At 39.0% G+C, this 25,694-nt stretch overlaps 1 protein-coding gene across 6 annotated transcripts; it reads right to left on the bottom strand.

The window, feature by feature from the left end:
* Positions 1-2,111: 2,111 nt before the first annotated feature.
* Positions 2,112-23,385, bottom strand: LOC125742867 (receptor-type tyrosine-protein phosphatase H-like). Of its 6 annotated transcripts, XM_049015278.1 has the most exons (20): positions 22,999-23,385; positions 17,940-18,027; positions 17,527-17,739; positions 15,495-15,737; positions 14,751-14,993; positions 14,008-14,250; positions 12,677-12,919; positions 12,000-12,242; positions 11,316-11,558; positions 10,673-10,936; positions 10,268-10,358; positions 7,856-7,900; positions 7,675-7,756; positions 7,450-7,540; positions 5,732-5,808; positions 5,504-5,641; positions 5,290-5,412; positions 4,989-5,149; positions 4,607-4,742; positions 2,115-3,674 (listed from the first exon to the last, which is right to left on the bottom strand). In XM_049015278.1, exons 1-20 carry the CDS (start codon positions 23,044-23,046, stop codon positions 3,528-3,530), a joined length of 3,162 nt encoding a protein of 1,053 aa, XP_048871235.1. In that variant the 5' UTR covers positions 23,047-23,385; the 3' UTR covers positions 2,115-3,527. The 6 variants fall into 6 exon arrangements, with proteins under 6 accessions (XP_048871239.1, XP_048871237.1, XP_048871240.1 ...); XM_049015280.1 differs by lacking the exon at positions 14,751-14,993 and having other exon boundaries at positions 2,113-3,674; XM_049015279.1 differs by lacking the exon at positions 15,495-15,737.
* Positions 23,386-25,694: the final 2,309 nt, after the last annotated feature.

Genomic DNA, 25,694 nt, shown 5'->3' with positions numbered 1-25,694 from the left:
GGGGGGAAACCAGAGTACCCGGAGGAAACCCCACGATGACATGGGGAGAACATGCAAACTCCACACACATGTAACCCAGGCAGAGACTTGAACCCAGGTCCCAGAGGTGTGAGGCAACAGTGCTAACCACTGCACCAAATTGCAAGATGTGAATAATGATATTTATGTTTCATGTGAAAACTATCCTTCCCCATTAATGTTATTAATGCTGCTTTCTGGTATATCAGGATATAGCGTCCAGGCTATCACCGCGGAAAGCACTGCAAAGAGGATGGGGGACATGCTGGAGACTAAGCTACACAAACCAGTTAAGTGCAAAGAAAAAGAGTAGGAAGCAGTTACAAACAACTTAAACATTTACGACATCAGATTCACAGACGTGAAAAAGTAGCTGCGTTGATTTCTCGATGCATACGCACAACAATCACGATCGTGTAAATCATGCGTCCTTTCAAATGGTGCAAAAAATTCTTTCAGTTAACCACGGCGTAAACCAGAAATGTGTACTGTCCATTACTACCCCCAAGTGGTGAGTTTTATAATCACAGTCAGAAATTAAACGCACAGAACTGAATTTATTTTTATGCTGTTATAAAAAAAAGGGCAGAACAAAAATAGCCATATTTTGTCCCAGTGATCAAAATCAAGGACCTAATACGGAGCAGGGCAACTCTTTGCCTTCAGAGCAGTTTTTATCCCTTGTGTAATTCTGTCATGCAAGTTTGAACTACATGTACTGTAGGGGGATTCATTTTAAATAAGAAAAGCCTTTGTTGTGGAATGAAAGTGGTGGAAATGTATTTCATTCTGAGGTCCAAAGAAACTTCAAAACTTCCATTGTTGTTCAGATATGGTGATTAGGGAAGCATTGGAAGGTGACTCACATCCGCAAAAGCATTCTTGAATTTGTTTAGTTCAAGTGTTTAGAAAAATTTTCATCTCCCATAATGAGCAAAAAATGTTTGGTCTTGCAAACCCACATTATATGTTTTGGTTATTATGCAACCCTACAAAGTACTGTAATCACTCGACCTTATGACTTTCACAAGATTGCCACCCATACCATCATTGATTTCTGCCATATATTTAGTAACCCACAAATCATATAAATGCTGATTGTCAGATGTGTGATTAATGGCTGAAACATACTGGCAATCAACCTAAAGTGACTGACATTCTATCTTTGATTGGAGTTGTGATTTTGTTACTTCAGTGTTTCATGTGATCAAACTGTTATTATATCTATACTCCGTATATATGCTAAAAATGACAACAATAATAAGGTAGGTAAGTACTAGAGTAACAACTAGGAGGGATGAATTCTGAAAGGGTAAATAATTAAATAAATGCCAAGGACTTCTTCCTGATCATTTGATAATCATGTCTGTCAAGCAGATTTCCTTAAAGTGTCCCTATAATCATCCCAATTTTCAGAATTAAAATTAAAAATCAAGATGTGCCTTGTAAGCTCCCATGTAAAACTTGCCTGGCGTCACACCCCGACCAACGGTGCCCGCCGACGGCTCCGCCTAATCCCCACCCGTGGGCGGGTCTGACCGGGTGTTTCGCATGAGACTAATGACGGGGCAGTTTTAAGCACGGATCACCAGAGAAACCACGCGAAGTATTGAGCCATTCCCATGTGCCTTACTGAGCGATTGCCTGTCCTCCGTGTTCCCTTTGCTTCCTCCCTTTCTCGTCTGCCTTGTGTACTTATCGCTCCCTATTCCTTTCCTCTCCCCAGACCCGTTCCCGCACCTGAACCGCCTTCCCCGCCGAGTCCGGCTCCTCTCGTGCCCCAGTCCCTGTGTTTTCGTGTCGTGTGCCTCTTCGTTGGACAGACCTCCCGGCTTCAGACCCTTGCTCTCCATCACCGACCCTCCTGTTTGCTTAGCCCTACTTGTACCTCAGTTCTCGGACACCCAATAAAGGCTTGGGCTGCACGCACGTCTGGATCCTTGCTCCCCGTCCTTGATCAGCATAACACCTGGATTGAAACTTTACTTTTTTCAGGAAATAATATACATTTAGACCACTTGCAAATTACAGTTGACAAAGTGGTCTGATGAGAGGCTGGAAAAAAGCTTAAGTGGTAATAAAGCACGAGTGGCAGGTGATTTTATTTATGATTCACTTTAAGCATTGATCAGTACAGTTGTTCCTCTTGAAATATGACTCATCCAAGATTATGAGAAATGGAGGAACAGTTCCAGAATCAAGTAAATGCAGTAGGCTTTAAATTACTGCTGACTTAAAATAAACAAGGCATCAGAGGGTATGTATGCCCGGTATCACTGATCAATTCACAGATACATGGATACCTATTGTTCTGCATTTGAAAAAGAAGAAATACTTGATTGCAAATTTGAGATCAGGATTGAATATAATGATAAGTAAACTGTCCAGTGTAAATATGCTTCACAATGTAAATATTTGTGTCCAAAGGTCAGTCCTTTTCCACATCAGAATATTTGTTCCCAGATTTGTTTTTCCAAATTGTGATTCTTCTAGTCTAAATGGCATATTAACAATTTTCCAATTCTCCACACAAAGGCCTTTTCATCTTTAAAATCCATCCATCCGTCCATTTTCCAAACCGCTTATCCTACTGGCTCGCGGGGGGTCCGGAGCCTATCCCGGAAGCAATGGGCACGAGGCAGGGAACAACCCAGGATGGGGGGCCAGCCCATCGCAGGGCACAGTCACACACCATTCACTCTCACACACACTCCTACGAGCAATTTAGCAACTCCAATTAGCCTCAGCATGTTTTTGGACTGTGGGGGGAAACTGGAGCACCTGGAGGAAACCCCATGACGACATAGGGAGAACATGCAAACTCCACACACATGTAACCCAGTCGGAGACTCGAACCCGGGAACCAGAGGTGTGAGGCAACAGTACTAACCACTGCACCACCATGCCGCCCCTCTTTAAAATCCTCGTATTTAAAAGATTTGCATAATTTGTTCTCAATGCTTACCTCAAACAACTGTCCCATCCAACCATAAGCTCCAACCACTATTGCTGCATAATCAAAACTCTCGGACACATTGCACAGTTAAACAATTATTTGAAAATATTGTTTAGCACTCAACAGGCTTCTTTGAATGGAGTAAGGAAGAAATTTCCTTCATAATGTATGGGATACTGTAAAATGGTGTACCAGTTTTTGAAAAGGATACCTTGTAAAATGTCAGACCTAATATTTACAAGTACGAGACAGGCGTAGGTTTTTATAATTTTTTAAATAATTAAACTGGAGTTTACTCATATCTTCTTTTTTTGTATTTCATAAAACAATTCAGCAAAAAAATGTAATTACATTTTGTATTGCATTAATATTTAAAAAATACACAATAAAAAAACTAATTAAATAAAATGGAATATTATCTGCAAACAACATTCATTACACACAAAAAATGGCATGGATCAGTTATAAAGCTACTGGAAAAAGAGCACTTCAACACAATTTTGGAAAGACAATATCAAAAGAAGCACATTGACAGACCAACTAACTAAAGGCGTTAAGATTTGGGATTATGTTCAACAAAATCTCTCAATGCCACTGAATTAACATATATCATGTCCGTATTTTCATAAACAGGCTCCTCTGTTTTCATTCCTTTTTTGAGTTTGTCCATGATGCATTGGTGCAAAAAGATGTATTGGGACTAGAAAAAAAGGAAAGGAAAAAGATACACATATCTTCAGTCAACAAATATGGGAATCAGACAGCTAAAAGAAGTTAATTTATGTTCAGGTAATACATTAAGAATTGTGATGAGATACAGGATTTGGCATTTGGTAGATAAGTGTTTCATTGATTAAGAGGTATGAAGCACTGGATATGCTACACCTCATTAATGAGTCTACCCAGGGACGGATTATGGACCGGGCCAGCGGGGCCGCTGCCCAGGGGCCCTTGGGGTGCAGGGGGCCCATGGGGCCCCTAGCCCAAAACAATTTGCAATGCTTATCAACAATGTATTTTCGTTTGTCTATTTTAAAGGGCCTACATTCTTTGATCCTCTGCCTACAAGGGCCACTGACCCTATAGGGAGTGTGTTTGGCTGCCAAGGGCCCTTGAATTGTGGTGGTGGTGGTGGTGGTGGTGGTGGTGGGGGGGGGGGGGCCCTCGCGAACGTTTTGCCCAGGGGCCACACAACCCATAATCCGTCCCTGAGTCTACCATCCGGTTTCCAAACACTGTTGGGCCAAAAACTGTTTGTTCTTTACTTTGGGAAGAAGAACAAGGATTTACTAATACATATAAAAAGGGGAAAACACACATCACAGAAAAGCAAGAAACACGAGTATATAAAACTTAAGCCTAATGATGTCAAATGTACAGAATCCCTAAAGGGATACAGTTGGAAAATATAATTATTTACAGCTTTGTGTCACATGGGCATTTTATAATCTTGAATTATGTAAAAATGCAAATGCTGACTGATATCATGACTTTATTACAGGAAAAAAATGTTCAAGTTAATGAACTATGAATGCATACCACCATAGAAATTATATGTTTTAGGGTTAACTTCAAAGCCTTTCGCTTGGGGTAGCCTGTACAGAAGAAACTTGAGAGAGGAAGAGGCCTTACCTCTGTCTGCACCATCAGGGGTCGATTAAGCCTCATTTTACGGACAAAGGCAGCCAGGCCAACAGCTCTCTCCATCTCTAATTGCTGCAGAGCCACATCCAGTGCAATCAAGGTGCCTGTTCGACCCACCCCCGCACTGAGAAAGACAGAGGCACTTATTGGTATCACTCTTTACAATACTAACTCCCCTCAGACCCATAAAAATCATATTTTTAAATGTATAGGCATATACATCCATCCACTATTCCAGTAGAGCAGACTTGGCAGTATAAGCCTATGAAGATGATCTGATTTTGCACACAAATCTTTCTTTGAATTACTAATAATCATATCATAATCTGCATTCAAGCCTGAAAGGCTGATAGCTTCCTGCCTGCATCACCTGCAGTGCACCACCATGGGCGCTAGTGAGCAGCAACTCTCTACGTGGTGTCGCACGATCCCTCTGAACTCCATCAGCGCTGAGGTCCCACTCGGTACGCCATGGTCTGGCCAGGCGGTGAAGTGAAAATGTTTAACAAGACGGACCTCTGATGTCTTCATCTGGAATTACAGAAAATGCAAAGCTGGTGGTAAGACATGCTCCTCGGCATTAAAATGAATTCGAAAGCAATAAAAATAAATGTGCTGCAACCATACATGCCAGTTTCCCACCAGTTCTTGTGTTAAGAGATCACACTCACATTTCTGACATTAAACTCTCGCCGAGTCCAGTCCATGTCTTTGTGCTCAGAGGTAACTTTTACTGCCAGATTTCCATATGTCTGGGGCAAGGAGTTTTCTGGCCAGTACTGTTCACATTTAACCTGGGACAGTCAAAGAAAAGAGTTTATGCATTTGACAGCAGATTAAATGAGTAGAACATCATTCACACACCATGGCATGTGCAATACTTACCTTCCCTCCTTCATTACAATTTGTTACCATGACTACTCCCGTAACGTCTTGTTCCCAGATCATTCTCCAGAAATCATTCACTGTGTTTGGTAGAGGACCTTGAGCAGCAATATATTGCCTGTTGTTATTGCCATAGCCCTGAAACAAATACATGGATTTCCAAAAATGTTTATTACATTTCATATATGGGGTAAAGGTACCTGTATTCATGGCATTTTTCTGACTTACAGGCATATAGTTGGCATTGATGTAGTCTGAGTTCATGTCACGGTTTTTTGTTGTGAGCTTTACTCGAGATGAGTCATCTGGTGAGAATAGTATTATTTAGAGATTTACAAAATAATAATAATAATCCATCAGCCAAGCCATTTCCCATTGTAATGGTAATTTTGGGTTTCATCCAAGTAAGAAGAACGCATGAGACAGGGTGTTCCCTAAACAGGATGCCAATCCATCACAGAACAGAAGCATAGGGTGTTTTGCAATATGCTTACTTGACGTTAGGAAGACTGCTGTTTGTACCACAAGCACAATCTTTGCATTCTTGGTATTGAGAAACACCCATAACAGACTAGCATTGTTAACAAACACAGCTTAAGTCAAATGTCTTTGGATCAACCAATTAAATTAATACAAGCTGAGGAGGAAAATTCAAAGGTCTTGCACACATAAGAATGAAACTCACAACTCTGAAGATGTAAGGCCACCATAAATGACCAGGTCCTGAGCATAGTACACCACCACAGGCAAAGGGGCACAGCACAACCAGCACGCGTACACATGGCCAAGTGTTCCACCTGTCAGTCCTTTCTTCTTTCGAGTTGGCAAGCCTCCAAGTGCTCAGGTCCAACAGAACTCGGACTACCGTCTGTGAGGAATGTCACTGACACGCTAAGCACTCAAGCGCCATGTTGCAAAGGGTCCTACCAAGCATGAGGTCTTGGAACTAAGCAAAATCAGTTGATCAACAAAGCAGGATCCACGACACAGAAAGGATCTATGACCAGAAGAATAGACCCAGACTGAGAGTGAACAATCACACCTCAAATACTCAAAGCTGCAGTACACTGATCGATAGCACGAGTGATTATACATCAGAATTATCTTCAGGGGTCATTGCTGTGTGGAACAACCACATATGTGTCAGATGAACAGTGAACAGGATTCTAAAGTAATATTATTATTACTCATTGAAGATATTAAAATAAACATCTGATTTAAAAGAACGGTTCCAGAGTAAGACAATGTGACGCAACTGAGGCAAAATAAGAGAACGGGTATTTCAAATGATCAGTAATAATCAACATTTTAATACAAATGTTTAGCTAATAGGAGAAGTCAGGAGCTATAATTCTATGAAGAAAATACTTCTGGGTGCTAATGAGTAGACATTCGGTGTAACATCCTCAAACACATTTATCCACAATATCCACATTAAAATGTCAAATCTATGGGCGTGCTTCTACCTAAAGAACCATTTTGGCATGGCAAGAAGACTCATGTTAGGGAAATGAACTGTGAGGAAAGCTATTTCATTCCCATCTTTTGACATAACATACTTTTGTAGTTTGGAATTTCATGAAATGGATGGGACACCCCAGGGGGAGCTGTTGCACAATTCTACCTTGCACAATTCTCTCAGCTGAGTAAACGGCACAGTATCTTGACACAGTGGATTTCCCCATGCTCTAAGACTCCAGTATTTAAAAAATCGATTGCATATTTGAGAAATATATTGCTTTAATTTCCTCTTCGGTATAAAAAAGAGTGTGGAGCACAACCTACCAAGACCTGACAAACATTAGAACATTGAGAAGATACATGGCTCATTTTCAGTCCTATCAACAGTAAGGTCCTTATTGCCAATCGATATATAACACATACACTCTTGGGAACCACATAACACAAAAAAATGACAGAGGGTTATAGAATTTGCGTGGACTTACAGGGCAGCACATTGGTGAAGCGATTTTTGGCCTTGTTTTCTGGAATGAGGGCTGTGTGACATGGCTGATCTACACCAGCTGTGCTCAAGTTCTGTCGTATGAAGCAGGTATACTGAAATTAGTGTACTCATACTGAAACATTAGGAAAAGGAAAATCAAAACGAGAATCACACCACAAACATACACACACACACACACATACACACACATACATACACATGGTACCTCATACTCTTCACTGAATCCTCTGTTCTGATCACAGCTCAGTTTGTGGAAGTGCTCTGCAAACTTGCCCACAGGAACCACTCTTGAGAAAATCAATTATGTGACTATCAGTTATCAGAATGAAGTGCTGCATGAAAATGCAGAATAATGCAGAGGAGGACGTATGAACACATGTACATACTTGAATTTATCATTGGTTACTTCCGATTCTGTTAGCCACTTTTGCCTATAGGAGATAAAAATATTTTAGGGATATTTAAGGTCTCTATACACAGAAAATTGTTTAATTTAAAAAAACTAGAATCATTTCTATTTCAGCTGTAATGTGCCTTGCCAGGCTTACAAATTAAAATTTACAGGGTTCAAAAATGTAGATATCTTTTCATTTTCAGGATGCAGAGAGCAGAAAATCAGCCATACCACTATCCCAGAAGTCCTCAGACATCCTCGAATGATGTGCAATGTCATTTTAATATTTAGCTGCAGTAAAATTACCCAGGAAGACCTTTTTGCACCACAACTTCCCCCATTTGGTTGGCAAACCAAATCCAGCCCTCACCATCCAGCCCCAGCAGGCAAATATTACTAACTGCACTCTGCAGTCAACAAATGTACGGTATTACCATAATACTGGCCAAGCCTAGCCAGCATCATCCAAATCCTGGCTGTCCTTCATCTGCCTACAAATCAAGTATTTTAAAAAACACTGCTAAATTACAGTATTTTCTGTTAACTGTGGGAGAAGGGATGGATTATTTTTCAATGAAAACAATGTGGTATACGAATTACCGTAATAATGAAGCCTAACAAGCACCCCTCCCCCGCCCCACTCAGGGCTGTCCCCCTTCCGCCCTCCTTGGAATCAAGGTGGGGTGTCTGGAAAAATTCTCTGGAAAGATTCTACTGCATTTGCAGGGCACACAATAAGGGGATTTTAGAAAAATCAGTTCACTTTTCTGATTATTTTTGTAAGGCATGTAAAAACTAAAGTGAAAGGAGGGAGAACATGCAACGTCTATATATGTATGTAAGAGGAGAACTGAGACCACAGCCTTGGAGGTGTATGAGACCACCGCACTGCCCTTCCAGTGTGGAAGAATTTGGCATGACATTTCCCACATCTATACATACAACTATGATGTTGGGCTGGTTTACATTGAAGGAGCTCTCATGCACATTGGCTAATTGGGATAAGGATGTGAGAATGGATCTCTGTAACTATACAGACATAATGGAATGAAGAATGGTTTTGAAAGAGCAATGCAAATTGCAGAATAGTCAGACTAGAGAGTAACATAACTGATGTAATAAATTCAGCCCCTGGTATCAATATATCATTCTCACTTTTTTACCACCCATGACTGTATTTCAGTATCAGCTCCAGGTTAGTATTCATAACGTTCCATTTGCATAGGAGGCAACATTCTTCACTTCGCTACTGCATCTCTACATTTTCACAATCCATATGTCAAATGAGCTAATTTATATTAGTATTATGGAATTCTGCCTTGGGGCGGCATGGTGCTGCAGTGGTTAGTACTGTTGCCTCACACCTCTGGGACCCGGGTTCGAGTCTCCGTCTGGGTCACATGTGTGTGGAGTTTGCATGTTCTCACCATGTCGTCGTGGGGTTTACTACGGGTACTCCGGTTTCCACCCACAGTCCAAAAAACATGCTGAGGCTAATTGGAGTTGCTAAATTGCCCATAGGTGTGCATGTGTGAGTGAATTGTGTGTGAGTGTGCCCTGCGATGGGCTGGCCCCCCATCCTGGGTTGTTCCTTGCCTCATGCCCATTGCTTCCAGGATAGGCTCAAGACCCTCCGTGACCCAGTAGGATAAGCAGTTTGGAAAATGGATCGATGGATGGATAAATTGTGCCTTGATGAATTTAACATTAAACTCTGCGAGCTAGCTATTTAAGACGTTGTACAGTATAGCATATGGAGTTTATAGATGTTTTAATGTGAAAATATACACAAATAAAATAATTGGGAAGCAGTTTTTTTTTTTTTTTTGCAGTGTTATATCTAAATGGTTTTGAGGCTGATTGGCAGGTCTGACAGTAGCTGGAATAGCTGTGGACATTTTTGGCACTAATACCCCATCATAGCATCCAAATTCTGCAATATGCAAACTGATACATACAGTATGTATGCATAAAAATGTATTAATGTATACAATGTAATATCAAGCAGGGAAGAAATTTCCCAAACTGACTTATTGCAAAGGTGGCATCCTATGACAAATCCCTGCTTGAATTCCTTGAGCTCTTCAGAACAACCCATTCTTTCACAACTGTTTGTAAACCTGACTGCATGACTAGGTTTGTGCTTTTATAAATTGGTGACAATGGGTCTGAATGAAACATCTGAATTCAATGACTGAGAGGTGTATCCCAATACTTTTTTTCCATATAGTGTATCTGAAGGCATGCATTGCTGACAATATGTAAAATTTGCCATAATTATGAGATGGTAGCCCAGTTTATTTGTGTACTTGTGTGTGAATATAGCCATCATCATCAATTTTATTCAGATGATTGTGTTTCTGTTAAAAACAATATATTCTTAGGGTTATATAATTGTACATACCTCAGGCATTTTGGCTTGTGGCGTAAAACGACGACAGCGAGGATCACCATAAGAAGAATCAGAACTGCCACCAACACACCAGCTATAATGCCTGCAGATAATAAACACATTTTATGACACAAGACAGCATTTTCAGTTTAATGCAGGCCAGTTTTCATGGCAGAATATATTGATTTTTATGGAATTTCAGTTGCTGAACTTAATTAAGGGTTAATAAATGTTGGATGTCCTTACCAGCAGATAACTCACATATTATTATTTTAAAACACGTTAAACACTGTACCAAATGGATGTTTGCAAAATCTAAAAAGGCAATATAAATAAATTTCTTAATTCCAATTATTGTTCAAAATAACGCATGCTTGGGCCACCATTCTCTAAAGAAGTTGTTGATCTGGTTCTCACCTCTTGGGTCAGTCGTACAGTTAATTACTACAGGCGCGCTGCTCAGATCCCCTGAATACAACTGAAGACTGATGGTGTAGCTGTTGGCAGGCTGCACTCCATCAATAATTACTCTGGTCTCTGAACCGGTCACATTTTGAAGACTTTGTCCATCAAGCTGCACCTCCACTCTTGTCCATTTTCCATACGGGGGTGGCCAGGATAATGCAATGCCGTAGCCCGATGATGCATACCCACAGGTGACACCCACTAAATCTGAAGGATCTGAAAGACACATAAACAGACACTATTTTCTAACATTTAATGCAAGAGTCTTCTGTCAATCTGTCAATATTCTTGCAATTTAGTATAGAAAATCTGGTCAAATAAAGTATTCGCATATTTCACACCTGGAAAGGATTTTTCTTGTATAGGTATTTTATTTTGCTATGAGTTGACTGAATAAACTGGGCCTTTTAAAAATGCCAGAAGAAAAAAAATGTCAAGGCAAAATTAGAATTTTTAATGCATTCTCTATATTTTTACTAAAAAGAATGAGTGAGCCTGATTAAACTATAAATAAGGCACTATAGTACATATAATAGCTGATGCTTGAAAAAAAGTACATCAATCATTGTTAACGAGCTCAATATATTGAACTTACAAGTATTTGTAGTAACATTAACTTCTCTTGACGGTTTTCCAAATCCATTGACAATGATCCTAACTGTATAGCTGTGACCAGGCTTCAGATTATGGAATTCCATGGAATTTTCCTTTGTCGTTTCATTGCTGTTATTGATTAACAGCAGGAAATTTCGTACACATCCAACAGGAGTGGCCCAGTGTGCTACCAGTAATGTGGCATTTTTAGCAGTGATATTTAAACTTTTAACTGGAAGTGCAACTGTAACAGAAGGACAGAAACATCAGCAGAGACACTGGATTTCCCATTCTGGTCTCAAAGTAGTTATATGGTTTCTTACTATGACAGTTTTGGTAACTTTACTTGGAGACATGAATAATGTAGTAGTACACGCTTATTTAATGAATTAATTAACCAGTAACTAAGTGTTTGTTAAGTATACATCATTAATCAGTCATGAGAGTTCAAATACCGACATGGAGGGCCACTGTAAGTGTGGGTCTTTGGGATGACCTCTCAATCAGCCAGTAGCATTGGGTTATTGCAGTTGAAAACCACTGCTTTATTAGTGGCTGATTAAGAGGTGATCCCAAAAACCTGCATCCACACTAGCCCTCCGTAGATTAGGTTCCCCACCACTCCCAACATAAATCTAAGCAATAATAAACCAACATAAATCTAAGCAATTTTAGTCCTTCTTACCTGTGGCTCCTTCACCCACAGTCACATTGGAAATGGGCCCATATCCTTCTGTTATGATTTTAGCATCATATTTACAACCAGGCAGTAGACCATGTACTTCTTGATAATTCTTCATTGTCGTAAAATTAGAACCATTAACAGAACCACTGTAGTTCGTCACACAGCCAGTAGCAGTTGTCCAATTCACTCTCAAAGCAGTAGAGTTTAGAGCAGTTATTGTAACGTTACTTACTGATGCCGCCACTATAACAAGTCAAAATGGAGATAACCAGTATTACAGATAGGAAACACAGTCTTTAATGATAGAAAGATACATGTTTTTATATGTAATTTAGTATATGATATCAGACATTACTGACAGGAAAAATAACTTCATTCTACAATGTTACATTACTACATTTTGAAGAACAAATCATTCAGCTCTGGTGGATGTCTACAAGGATTCCACCAACACTGTTAGCACATGCATTAATTGCAAATTGCATTAATTTTCAAAGTATTTTTTAAATTCTACTGTTCATTCTCTTCCAGTAAAGTAACTGGTTGATTCTGAAGATCGTTGTGTTTTGCTATAGAAGCCTGATCTAAATAAATTATATGTTAATCTTTTGAGTGAACGTAAAATCTTTATTTGGATCAATGTGAAATAATGTAAATGTAAATCTGGATTAACTTACCTGTGGCTCCTTTACCCTTGGCAGGAGCAGAACCTTTCCCATATCCTTCTGTTATGATTATGGCATCATATGTACAACCAGGCTGTAGACCCCGTACTTCTTGATAGTTCTCCATTGTCGTAAAATTAGAACCATTAACAGAACCACTGTAGCTCTTCATGCAGCCAGTAGCATTTGTCCAACTCACATTCAAAGAAGTAGAATTTATAGGGTTTACAGTAACGTTATTTACTGACGCCGCAACTGTGACAAGTCAAAATGGAGAAAACCAGTATTATAGATAGGAAACAGTCCAGTTGTATGTTATTTCATCATTACGTTTTGAAGAACAAATCATGGAGCTCCAGAAGACATGTACAGATTGTCAGGACCCATCCCTGTCTATTGACTCCCAGTTTGGCCAGAAGGTGTTGCTGGCCATCCAATCCTTTTTGCTGTGTTTTATAAGTTTAACATGGTCTGTTGAAGCCTCTGCCTTCAACTGCCACCTGATCTACACTGCACTTGACCCCCACGGCTCCCCCTGCAGGTGGTTGGCCCACAAGAGGGCGAACCCATGTTACTCCTTCAAGCTATGCCTGGCTGGGCCTCATGGGTGAAGGCTCGGCCACCAGGCACTCGCCTTAAAGCTTCCGCCCCAGGCCTGGCTCCAAGGCGAGGCCCGAGTCTCCCCATTCCAGGTGGGGTTACATTGTCTTATGTCTTTCTTCATAGGGGTTTTCTGAATTGGACTTAGTCTGGCCGCTTTTGGAGACTCTACTAGGGGCAACTGCCCCTGACAACATAGCTCCTAGGACCACAAAAGCGTACAAACCTCTCCACCATGATAAAGTGGTGATTCATGGATTCATTGTTAATTATATACATGTTTCTCATACACCCCTCATTACCACTATATGTATACAGTATGCCTGCTCTTGCTCTGTACTCTTGTCTGGCATTGACTTCTTGTTTCACCCTCCTGCTTTGTGTTTGACCCCTTGCGGACCCTTTTGTTTCTAGTGCCATTTAGTTCAGTTTCAATAAATTCGTTTAACCGCAATAATCTCAATAATTTCCTAATCGCACTGTGGATCATTCCTGACTGTGCTTTTGTAACACAAGGATCCTGTTGGTAGGTGCATTAATTCCAATTTTTTTAGTTTTGAATGTATTTTATAAATTCATTTTTTCTTTCTTTTCCTGTAATTCTGAAGATCCTTATACTTCATTGTGTTTTTTTCTATAGAAACCTGATCTGAAGTATTTTGTAATCCTTTTAGGGAACATTACAGTCTATATCTGGTGCAGTGCGTGCAAGACATTGTAAATGTAAATCTGGATTAATTTACCTGTGGCTCCTTCACCCTGAACCTCACTGGAATTGGGCCCATATCCTTCTGTTATGATTTTGGCAAGATATTTACAACCAGGCTGTAGATCATGTACTTCTTCATTGTTATCCATTGTCGTAAAATTAGAACCATTAATAGAACCACTGTAGTTTGTCACGCAGCCAGTAGCATTTGTCCAACTCACATTCAAAGAAGTAGAATTTATAGCATTTACAGTAACGCTATTTACTAACGCTGCAACTGTGACAAGTCAAAATGGAGAAAACCAGTATTACAGATAGGAAACACAGTTTGCAATGATAGAAAGAATAACATCATTCTATGCATATTTTTAACACAAATTGTTCTCTGGAATATGTTTTCAGCTACCCCAACAAAACTGCTAGTAGTTGTATTAATTTTCATTAATTGTGAATGTACATACTTTACAACTTCTATTCTAGTAATTACTTATCGGTTTATTCATAAGATCCTTAAAATTTGTTGTTATTCTATTAACTTGTCCTAAGTCAAGTACAGTATGTGTTAAACCTTGTGGGGAAGATTACATTTGTTACCTGACACCAGGCCAGGGAAAAAACTACTTCAACCAGGCCCCCATGATGTACAACCCCTCCCACCTGTGCCCTCTTCTGCCCCCTGGGTTGGACCTGGGACAACTTCATGAGTTCTCGCCCTGAGAGAGTAGGACTCCCTGGATCACTGTGAGAGAATGTTGATATAGATCTGGATTAACTTACCTGTGGCTCCTTTACCCTTGGCAGGAGCAGAACTTTTCCCATATCCTTCTGTTATGATTATGGCATCATATGTACAACCAGGCTGTAGACCATGTACTTCTTGATAGTTCTCCATTGTCGTAAAATTAGAACCATTAACAGAACCACTGTAGTTTGTCACGCAGCCAGTAGCATTTGTCCAACTCACATTCAAAGAAGTAGAATTTATAGGGTTTACAGTAACGCTATTTACTAACGCTGCAACTGTGACAAGTCAAAATGGAGAAAACCAGTATTACAGATAGGAAACACAGTTTGCAATGACAGAAAGAATAACATCATTCTATGCGTATTTTTTAACACAAATTGTTCTCTGGAATATGTTTTCAGCTACCCCAACAAAACTGCTAGTAGTTGTATTAATTTTCATTAATTGTGAATGTACATATTTTACAACTTCTATTCTAGTAATTACTTATCGGTTTATTCATAAGATCCTTAAAATTTGTTGTTATTCTATTAACTTGTCCTAAGTCAAGTACAGTATGTGTTAAACCTTGTGGGGAAGATTACATTTTTTACCTGACACCAGGCCAGGGAAAAAACTACTTCAAGCAGGCCCCCATGATGTACAACCCCTCCCACCTGTGCCCTCTTCTGCCCCCTGGGTTGGACCTGGGACAACTTCATGAGTTCTCGCCCTGAGAGAGTAGGACTCCCTGGATCAATGTGAGAGAATGTTGATATAGATCTGGATTAACTTACCTGTGGCTCCTTTACCCTTGGCAGGAGCAGAACTTTTCCCATATCCTTCTGTTATGATTATGGCATCATATGTACAACCAGGCTGTAGACCATGTACTTCTTGATAGTTCCCCATTGTCGTAAAATCAGAACCATTAACAGAACCACTGTAGCTTTTAATGCAGCCAGCAGCATTTGTCCAACTCACATTCAAAGAAGTAGAATTTAAAGGGTTTACAGTAACGCTATTTACTAACGCTGCAACTGTGAGAAGTCAAAATGGAGAAAACCAGTATTACAGATAGGAAACACAGTCTGCAATGATAGAAAGATAAATGATAATTGAGTATTTTGATTAATTTCTTGAATTTAGTTTTTTTAGTGTTACCAAGGATTTTAAATTTTTTTGTAAATTAGTTCTGAACAAAGTTTAATGTATGATATCAGATATATTTATCCAAATCAAATATGTAAACATGCAACAGGAAGACAGAAGAATTTTGATATATAATTCACCTCAACAGCTCAAATTATATTGATTCAATTTTCTTTTCATTGAATAGAATAATTCATTGTTCCTTTTAGTGCATTTCTCCAGCATTCTTTGGGTTCTCATATCATTTAGGAATTAAGCAGTGCCCATGAAAATGGGAAATCATCTACAAATAGACTAAGAGATCATACAACCTAGTTTGTCATATTATTTAATGGGAATAAATACAATATACCTTTAAAAATACAGTACCAATAATCAATTCATTCATCAATCCATCTACCACAATTGCTTTGCCAGGACAGGAAACGCATTGGGTACAGTAGATCCGTCACATGCCGTACACACTCACACAATCACACACTTTGGGCAACTTGGAGATGGCAGTTCACTTCACCGCATGTTTATGGAGCACAGGCATAAACCAAAGTATCTGAAGGAAACCCACATAAATATTGGAAAAGTACACAAACTTTAACCCTCAATCCTGGAGATGTTCTGCCATAGCACTCCCACTAAGCCCCCATGCTTCCCCTATACAGTATATTACTTTTGCATAACTCATCCATCCACACATTTTCTATAACCATTTGTCCTATTCAGGGTCATGGGTGGCCCAGAGCTTATGTGTACAAAGCAGGGAACAACTCAGGATGGGGCATGACCCCATAATAGAGCACAGTCACATCTACAGGCAATTTGGTAACTCAAAGTAGCCTCAGCATGTTTTTTGTATGGTGGGGGGGACCAAAACGTCTAGAGGAAACACCACAAGGACATGGGGTGAACATGCAAACTCCACACACATGGAGCCATGGAGGAAACTCAAACACTCCCAGACATGCAAGGCAACAGGGCTAACCACTGCACCACCATTCTACCCAGCATACATGGCAATAGCACTAATTATTTAGTATTATACCATTCTCGAATCTGAAGGGTTTTGATTAAATTGTCAGACAAATCACAGTAGAAAACTGAAGGCAAATTATCTTGTCAATGTCAATATATCTGTAAGAAAGCTCAATACCATGCGATTACATCCAATTATTATACTTACTATATCCTGAGTTTGAAGATATTTTACTGAATTGTTTTTATAATAATGCCTTCTGAACTTTGAATTTTACATTATAATGTACTGTAGACATAATACAAACTTATTGTACTGTATAACTCACATTACAAATCTAATGTATTTTATTTAAAAGAACACTTATATTTGAGAAGCAATACCTATGTATCTCTAACAACAAACAATTTTAGCCTCGTGAGTGCATTGACCCTTACATACAGTAACATAACGATTAATATAGGAATCATAAAACGAAACTACACAATAAACGTCAATCACAATTATGAATCGGCATCTTGATGGCCACATGTATAGCTTGCCAACTTTTTTTCCACTGCTTTTCTTTTATAAAATAAAAAGTCTTGCTACCTCAGGCTGAACTTACAAATTATTAGAAATCAAAGTCATTCTGCATTAGGCTGTAGTAGATGAATGACAGATGAATGAATTATTGGGAAGGATAAAGAAAGAAGGTAGAAACTTACTTGTTGCCTCCATGTCTAAACACGCTGTTCCTGATGACGACTGTATGGATATATTGTAGTTGCAACCAGGTAAAAGATTGAAAAAGGTCACAATGGGTGCATTTATGCTACCCTGAAGTTCCTTGTCATATTTTGCAGTGGCACTGGTGATGTTGCCATAGATATAACCCTTAATGGTTGTATTCGTCACATCCCAGGTGGAACAGTTGATAGCTGAAGGGAAGACAGAACTCGTATGTCATATTGTCTTTCAGTGTTCTCTGATTGCATAAAGAGGGTAGCAATGGTTTCTTTTAAAGCAAATATGAATGCATTATAACATTCATGACATGTACTTAAAATGGAAATAAAAAGTTGTGCTGTTTAAGGGGATATCGAAAGAGCTAAAAAAAAAATACTGAAATGCTACTCACGAACAGGGGTAGTCAAAACTGGAGTTGAAATCGATACAGAAGTTGAAGTAGAAAGAGAAGCTGATTCTATTGTAGACATATCTGCATACTGCAAGTGAGAGGAATTATTGTGTTTATGGCCTTAAAGCTTACCATCCCATTTTCCTGTACATTAAAAATCATTAATAAGCACTACACATATTTCACATATAATGAAGTCAACAATCCCTTTATATCTTCTTTCTTAGAAATCCTGACCAGTTTCTCTTGATTGAAAATGTTTATTGACTCAGAACATTTAAGGCCCCATTGGTGTTTTTAAAAACACTGAAAAATGCTTGCGTGTTCTGAGGCAGAGACAATACACATCTGCTGGGGAGAGAGATTCGTGGAAGTGGCAGAACACGGACTCAAAATGAGCTCTTTTCTTACATTAGCTGCACAGATTTCACTTTTTCAAGTTCTCTTTAAGGACTTTCAAAGTTTGTATTTTCACTTCCGCAATTAGAGTGTCCCCTTTCTTTTCATTTCATAAATATTAGTTATCTTACATATTAGTCTCAATTTTATTAAAAATTAAGGCTGGGAATCAATGAAAAATGTACAAATCAATTACGAGAAATATAATATTAAATATTTATGACAGAATTCCCTAATTAATATAGAATTACACAAATGGGGTAGTTACTCAGTTTTGTTATGTTACGATTGGTTTCGGCAAAGTATTTCATCAAATACAAGGCAAGAGTTACCGAGATGAGATAAAAATGACAAAACAGCAATGATAACCAAAAAAACACTGAACAACATTATACATCTTATCATACAAATTGATTGTTTATTGTGGCTTACATGCAATAAAGTTGAATGACTTAAAATGCATTTTAATATTGCTGATTTTTGGATTCTTATTTGGGTTAAATGGTAAATCATCAAATCAGAACAATAAATGACCATTTTAATACACCTAAAAAAGTTAACGTAATGCCTGTACACATTGCTGTATGCAAAAAACAAAGACTGTATTTCACCATAGTATTTTTTTAAATTCTTAAGTTTGTGAGAATATTTTAACATTTGTTTAATGGTTTAACTTAAACTTGAGATATACCGATTATTCATTTCCAGCAAAAACACTACTTGCAAGCAAGTGCAAGCTGAATTTCAATGCTTTGAAAAGGGTTTGATGATCGAACTGATGATGATTGGCAGGGACATTAAACTGTTTCTATGCCACTACAGTGGCTATTTTCGATATCAAATCGCCTTAAAGTGCAAAAACTATACAGTACATATATCCCCGAGCTAATAGCGAAGGTATGTCTCTGCCAGATTTAAGGGTTCGGTGAATTTCTTAATAAATAATTGAGTCAAAGGAAGCCATTGTCATGTAAACGCTTTAAAGCAGTCATTGGCTATAACTGTGTTGTAAAATTGTAACCTTATGTCATGAAGCCATGGAAGTTCAAATGCGACACGTTAATGTAGATTTATGTTTATAAATGTTCCTACATCTAAATGAGTTTCACTACACAACCGATGTGGATTACTTATAAAATAAAGAGAATTCTTCATCTTGCAGTCATATTAAACAGTCAGTGGAATTTCCTGGTCTGTGCTGCAGTATGAACCATCCAGTCCTTTTTACCACCTCTATAGGACCAGTGCAATGCATTTTACCCATTGCCAAAAATTAACGCCAATACATTTTTACTGACCAGTATTTTCTGCCTGACTTTAATTGTTTTGCACTCTTCTTATATTTACAGAATTAGTGAACATCTAACCCATTTGTACCACTTTAAACACCTCTATAGCACCAGTATAATGCATTTTACCCATTGCCAAAAAGTGATTGACGCCAATATCTTTTTATTGAAAACCTTTGAATGTTTTAGCACAAATGGATAAGAACATTTTAAACCATGTACTCTATTTTACCACTTTAAACAAGTATAATGCAACATTCATCCATCCATTTTCCAAACCGCTTATCCTACTGGGTCGCGGGGGGTCCGGAGCCTATCCTGGAAGCAATGGGCGCAAGGCAGGGAACAATGCAGGATGGGGGCCAGCCCATTGCAGGGAACACTCACACACAATTCACTTACACATGCACACCTATGGGCAATTTAGTAACTCCAATTAGCCTTAGCATGTTTTTGAACGGTGGGGGGAAACCGAAGTACCTGGAGGAAACCCCACAATGACATGGGGAAAACATGCAAACTCCACACACATATAACCCGGAGATTTGAACCCGGGTCCCAGAGGTGTGAGGCAACAGCTAACCACTGCACCACCATGCCACCCTATACTTTAGCCATGTGAGTTAATTATTATTAAATCTGAGGTCTCCCTTGATCAAAAATGACTACATGTAACACCTTATTACTTAATATTTTGTTTATTCAGTGTAATTACCATTTCTTAATAAGTTTAGGAGTGTTCTTATCTTCGATAAATGTGGTTGGACATTGGGTTTTCTTAATCTTTCCCCAAAAAACATAGATTGCAAAAAAATACAATTCAAAACAGAACTTAAGTATATTACTTTCAATGTAGTTATTTTTCAATACTTAGTGCTAAAATAAAAGCAGATGCTTGCAAGACCAAAATATAAAAAACTATATACACGCAAAAAGAACTACTATATGTACAAGACACCAGGGTAAAGTTGGAATTGATCGTAATCAGTTTCTGGCAGACAGTCAACCTTTTGGCACAACACCTGGTATGGGAAGCAGCTGCTCCAACCAATACCTAGAAATCACATTAGATATAAGCACAACAATTGCTTCATGTACGGAAACTTACCGAGCGTTATTCTCCCTGCCTCCCGTCTAGCTCCGTTCCGCCCTGCCCGACTCTCCCTCCTGCACTTCCTCCCCTCGCTCTTCCTCCCTGTGAGTTCCCCGTGTGCCCTTTCTGTGTGTCCGGACAGATTCCCCAGTAATTGACCCTCTCGCCAGCGACCCCGATCACAGTCCCGCATCCTGACCCAATGCCTGCCGTTTCTTCTTGATCTCCCGGCATTCGACCCTGCCTGCACGACTACCGGTTTCTCTCTGCCGGGCTAATAAAGGCTCCGTGATCTGTCCATCAGTGGGTCTGAGTGCATTCGTAACAGAATGTTTTGACTTTTGTCCTGAATTCTGGGATTTTATGTGACTCCATCACCAGAACTCACATTGTTTACAATGAGGAACGAATACTATAGGTCTCTATTAAAATTTTTGCTCATAATATTCTCCCATTTGTGTAACAAAATATTATTTTGTATGTATGTATGTATTAATGGCTTTAAGATTAACTCAACGTCTTAACGTTACATTTCCCAGTCCTATTTAAAAATAGAAAAATTAATATCAGTGCTAATGGTCTCAGCCAAACCTTCACCTAACCTGGCCTCCTAACGTCTTGTAGCTAGCTAGATGCCGCTTCACAGCATCCTCTTCCTATAAGTCTGTAACCTTTCTTACCTGTCTGGATACATAAAATGAAACAAAATATGTTCTTTATGGTGACTGCTTGATAGTCCATAATAACAGCACAGACCATTCTTTCCTGCCCTGGTCATATGAATTCTAGCAGTTCGAATGGCTCATTAAACCTTATCACCTTTGGTGCTTGCTCTGCCTTTGGGGTCTCTGCACACATGTAACAATAGAACAAAATCACTTTTAGGTGCTGCTGACATTATCATAAAATCTTGTCCTGCTGTTTGTCCTCACAAAGACACATTTATATATACATTCCATCTATCTCCCATAACCGCTTATCCCATATATAGCCTGAAGCCCATCCCAGAAGGTACAACGCAGGAGTATGGGCTTAATTTGTGGGGGCAGAGGGGGCACTGCCCCCCCACCAGTCCCCAGAGTTGAAATTGTAATTAATTGACAAGACCAGTAGTGCACAACATATATGCTGGTACGCTATAAGTACCCCCCCACCCCAAGCGCAGGCATCAAACTCTAATATGAGCAGGAGGCAGGGGATACTATGAATGGGATGCACTATGAATTGCTCACCCTTTTCATTTATTGTGCATCCTCCCCAGACACCCGATCCCACACACCACTACAAACAGAGCAGGTGACATTGCGGTGTCCCCAGGCTTTCAGGTTCTCCGTCACAGGCATATGGATGCAGTTATTTAATTATTTTATTACCCACATATGTGCCGTGTCTCTTTGGAGTTCCAGCCCTGTTTCACATGCCTATTAATCAATTAATACTTACATATCTTACACTCTTATATCCACAACAGTGTTCTGTGACGACAACATGATTTGCCAATGAAGGCAGCCATTTGTGTAACAGTGACTTACATGACCTCATGTCACTGCATCTCAGCATTGCCTGTTTCAGCTAATCCTTCATGACATGCTGTAGCATTCCTACAGGGCTACGAGTGCCCTGGAAAAACATGGCAGCACTGAACTAGCCAACCTGATTTTCACGTTACATTAAAATTGTTACAGGCCCTGTTATTGACATTAAAGCATTTATATTGCCGATAATATTGCAGTCTTGGTGGTGCCGATGTTGACCCAGCTAATCCTGGTGAAAGGAGAGTCAGTGTCCATGCTGTGTAAATTTAATGCTCACGTTTTTAATTTTATTACTTCAGGTCTGTTTCCTATTAGGTCGAGTATACTGGCAAAGTACTCTTTTAGTCAATGTAAATGCAGTACATTTAAATATAAGCTCATGACACTTTGCTGGGTACCTGGCATGAAGATGGATGGATGGATGCATGATGCAAAAATAGCAAACAGAAACAGCTATTAGTGTCACTTTTATGTGGACAGGAGTTAAATTACTGCAAAGTTGTGAAATATTTTCCTACGATTTAAACTTCTCCCAGAGTATGTTGCTATTGTGGTGAACCAGAGAACTAAAATAAAAACTAAAGGAAAAACATGGCAAGTTACGTAGCTCTGGTGTGTATGCGTGTATGCGTATTTTGATGCATTCAGATTATCTTATGAGCATTTATGAAAAATAAAACAATGCACTACTGTCTCTGCTCACACTGCCACTTGATGACAACTACAAAGCGAAAATGACTTACCCAGGTTTGGATCACTGACAGGCACAGGAGGAAGAGAGCGGCTTCCATTTTCCAGCAGAAACAAATGACAAAAAAGTAGTGAAAAAATGTCCTGATACACTGTGTGTAGTTAATGATAAGGTGTTAAAGTTTATTTACACCTGTACTGCCCATACAGAGTAGGATCTCAGTTGAATTGGTTTCTTTTTCAGTATTTCTTACACATTGTCAGGCTATACGTAAATAAATATTTCATCGATAAAGGTACTACATTATTTGCTAAAAATTACATTGTGAGACCGCACCCTGCGTTTTGCTAGCTATATGAATGGTATTAGCACTGTTGCTTGTTGTAGTTCAGCACTGCCACTGAACTTACTTCTCTTTTTGTTAGGCAATACAGAAAAGGCAACCTTTGGCCAGCCTCTCACTTCCTAGTTTTCTAACCAACCTGCCCTCCCTTTTTGTGTGGTCACTGTTGCAGATAAATTTTTTGAGTTATATCCATTGAACATTTTATGAGAAAAGTCTTTTGGTGCACAAAACGGAGCATACAGTAACTTAAATTTAACATTTTAAGGGAAAGGAAGAGAACATAGTCTGCAGTGCCTCATTCGTTAGGGAAGACACTGTCAAACTGCTTAACAGAGAAAAAAACTCATAATTTTCAGTAAAGGACAGCAAAATTTTAAATAAAAAGACATTTTCATCTAAACATATCTTTATTGATGCTAAATACTTTCAAATTCTATGTAAATCATATAAAACATAAAGTATATACATACATACGTGTGTGTGTGTGTGCATGTGTACATACACATATATATATGGAGATAAAATATTCTGAACGCTATACTGATATGCATTTTTTATTTTAATGAAATTTTGAACAATGCAGACTGATATTGATACAGAGAATATAGAGGACATGAGTAGTACTTTAACCCTGGTTTGTTTTATTACAATATGAAGTTATGAGGAAATACAATCAGAAATCAAGAGTGATAACGCACTTGCAAATACCATCAGTATCTGTATTTGGCTGAATAAACAGCAAAAAGCAGAAGTCAAATATAACTGGACATTAACTATATAACAGGTGTTTCTAATATTCCTGTATATTTAATTGCATTTCACACAATAAAAGCAAAGATATTTTCAAAACAGCCTGATTTAATTTATGATTTAATGCTTGGGGCAATGCACCTGCGTTTTATCTCTCCTGTTAACATAAAATCATGTTTCTGACTGCCCTGTCTGCTCGGTGTTCACACCAGTTCATTTACAACACATGTGGTCCATATGCTGAGTTTCAGGTGGCTTTTAGTAGGGTCTGTGTCTGTTTATGCAGATGGAGTATACTTATAAAGTAATGCTCTGATTTAGTCAACAGAATTTTGTACAGACTTCATTCTTCTTGCTTGTACTTCCATTGATTTGTCTCCACAAACGAGATTGAGCTCGTTTATGTTTTAATATGCGTGGTAGATTTGCAGGTAGTTATATGACTTTTATTGTGCTCATTCTGTGAGTACCAGTGGAATTCTCACTTACACAATGGTACATGGACACGACGCATAACCAAACTAAAGAGCAAGATAGTTGGATGGTACAGTCATAATCATTCTGGCCTCCAGTGGAACTGCAGCACTAGGTTGGCTCTTCACTCCCTTTGCCTCTTTCATCGCAAACAGTTGGTTGCTACCACAGAGACATCCAGTTTCAATTTTCTATTCATTACTGGCGTAAAAATTTTTTTTGTCTGTTATAATCAATTGTTTTTTTAATGAAGGTTTGACCAAGCAGTAAGCCTTACTCACGATTTAGTTTTAGTGCTTCTGGAGGTCATCCAATTACCTGGACTTTTCCTGCGCTCCTCAGTCTGGAGCTTCCCATTCAGTCAGCAGCCCTGACCTGCTTCATGGAGTATCATGTCAAACGTACATAAAAATCACGATTCAGAAAAACCGGCAGTATGGTTGCGATGCTTCATTTTGGTGTTTTGCTGATCTGTCTAATGTTGTATAAATAAAACATCTTTTAAAGAAACTCCCAGAATCCTGCTGTGACCGTGTACACCCACTTTAAATGGAAAATGATGTACAAGTGAAAAGTTAGAATAAAGAGTATAACCGACATAGAGAGTGTTTATGGGTAATAAAAGGGAAGTAGCTGAAATGCTTGAGTTCTGGCTTTGTATGCAAAGATTGTGGGATTGAACCTGTATTCGCCACGGTACCACCAATGTTTCAAAAATTTCCACTGTGGACACTTAAGTCTTTTTTATCTTAATAGTGTGAAATATGAGAACAAATTGCAGTTAGGTTTGGTTGGGTGTTGTGTAGCTAGGAGAGTGATTCTCAATCCTGTTCCTAGAGGACCCCTTGCCTATTCTCATTCCAACCCTAGCTTAATCAGGCCCAGATGATCCTTAAGAGGGTAATATGGTAATATCCTTAAGAGGGGTGAATATGGCAGGTTGAAAGCAGTGTGGGTTGGAATGAAAACATTCTGGCAGGGGCTGCGTCAGGTATAGGATTGAGAACCACTGGGCTAAGGTTAGGCTGCCGTGCCAGTGATCGGTAGCAGTAACATACACAGCAGGAAGCTTCTTTGCAAATTGTCAAATAAAGCCTCATAAACTAGGCACACTTTGACCCCAATAAATGCTGTACTGTAAGTGCCAATGCCCTAGTAACAACCACAAACATGACAAC

Source organism: Brienomyrus brachyistius, chromosome 5 (assembly GCF_023856365.1).
Source record: "Brienomyrus brachyistius isolate T26 chromosome 5, BBRACH_0.4, whole genome shotgun sequence".
In the NCBI taxonomy this organism is placed as follows: Eukaryota; Metazoa; Chordata; class Actinopteri; order Osteoglossiformes; family Mormyridae; genus Brienomyrus; species Brienomyrus brachyistius.
Note: the sequence above shows the minus strand (reverse complement) of the source record. Positions and strands in the feature narration are given on the sequence as shown.

What these genes read in the sequence shown, in the direction of transcription:
- LOC125742867 (XM_049015278.1), bottom strand. Translation starts at nt 23,046, where the DNA reads ATGGAAGCCGCTCTCTTCCTCCTGTGCCTGTCAGTGATCCAAACCTGG. An exon ending in TCAGGGTGAAGGAGCCACAG is followed by an intron (nt 12,920 to 14,007) that starts GTAAATTAATCC and finishes GACTTGTCACAG; the next exon opens with TTGCGGCGTCAGTAAATAAC. An exon ending in TCAATGCCAACTATATGCCT is followed by an intron (nt 5,642 to 5,731) that starts GTAAGTCAGAAA and finishes TATTTGTTTCAG; the next exon opens with GGCTATGGCAATAACAACAG.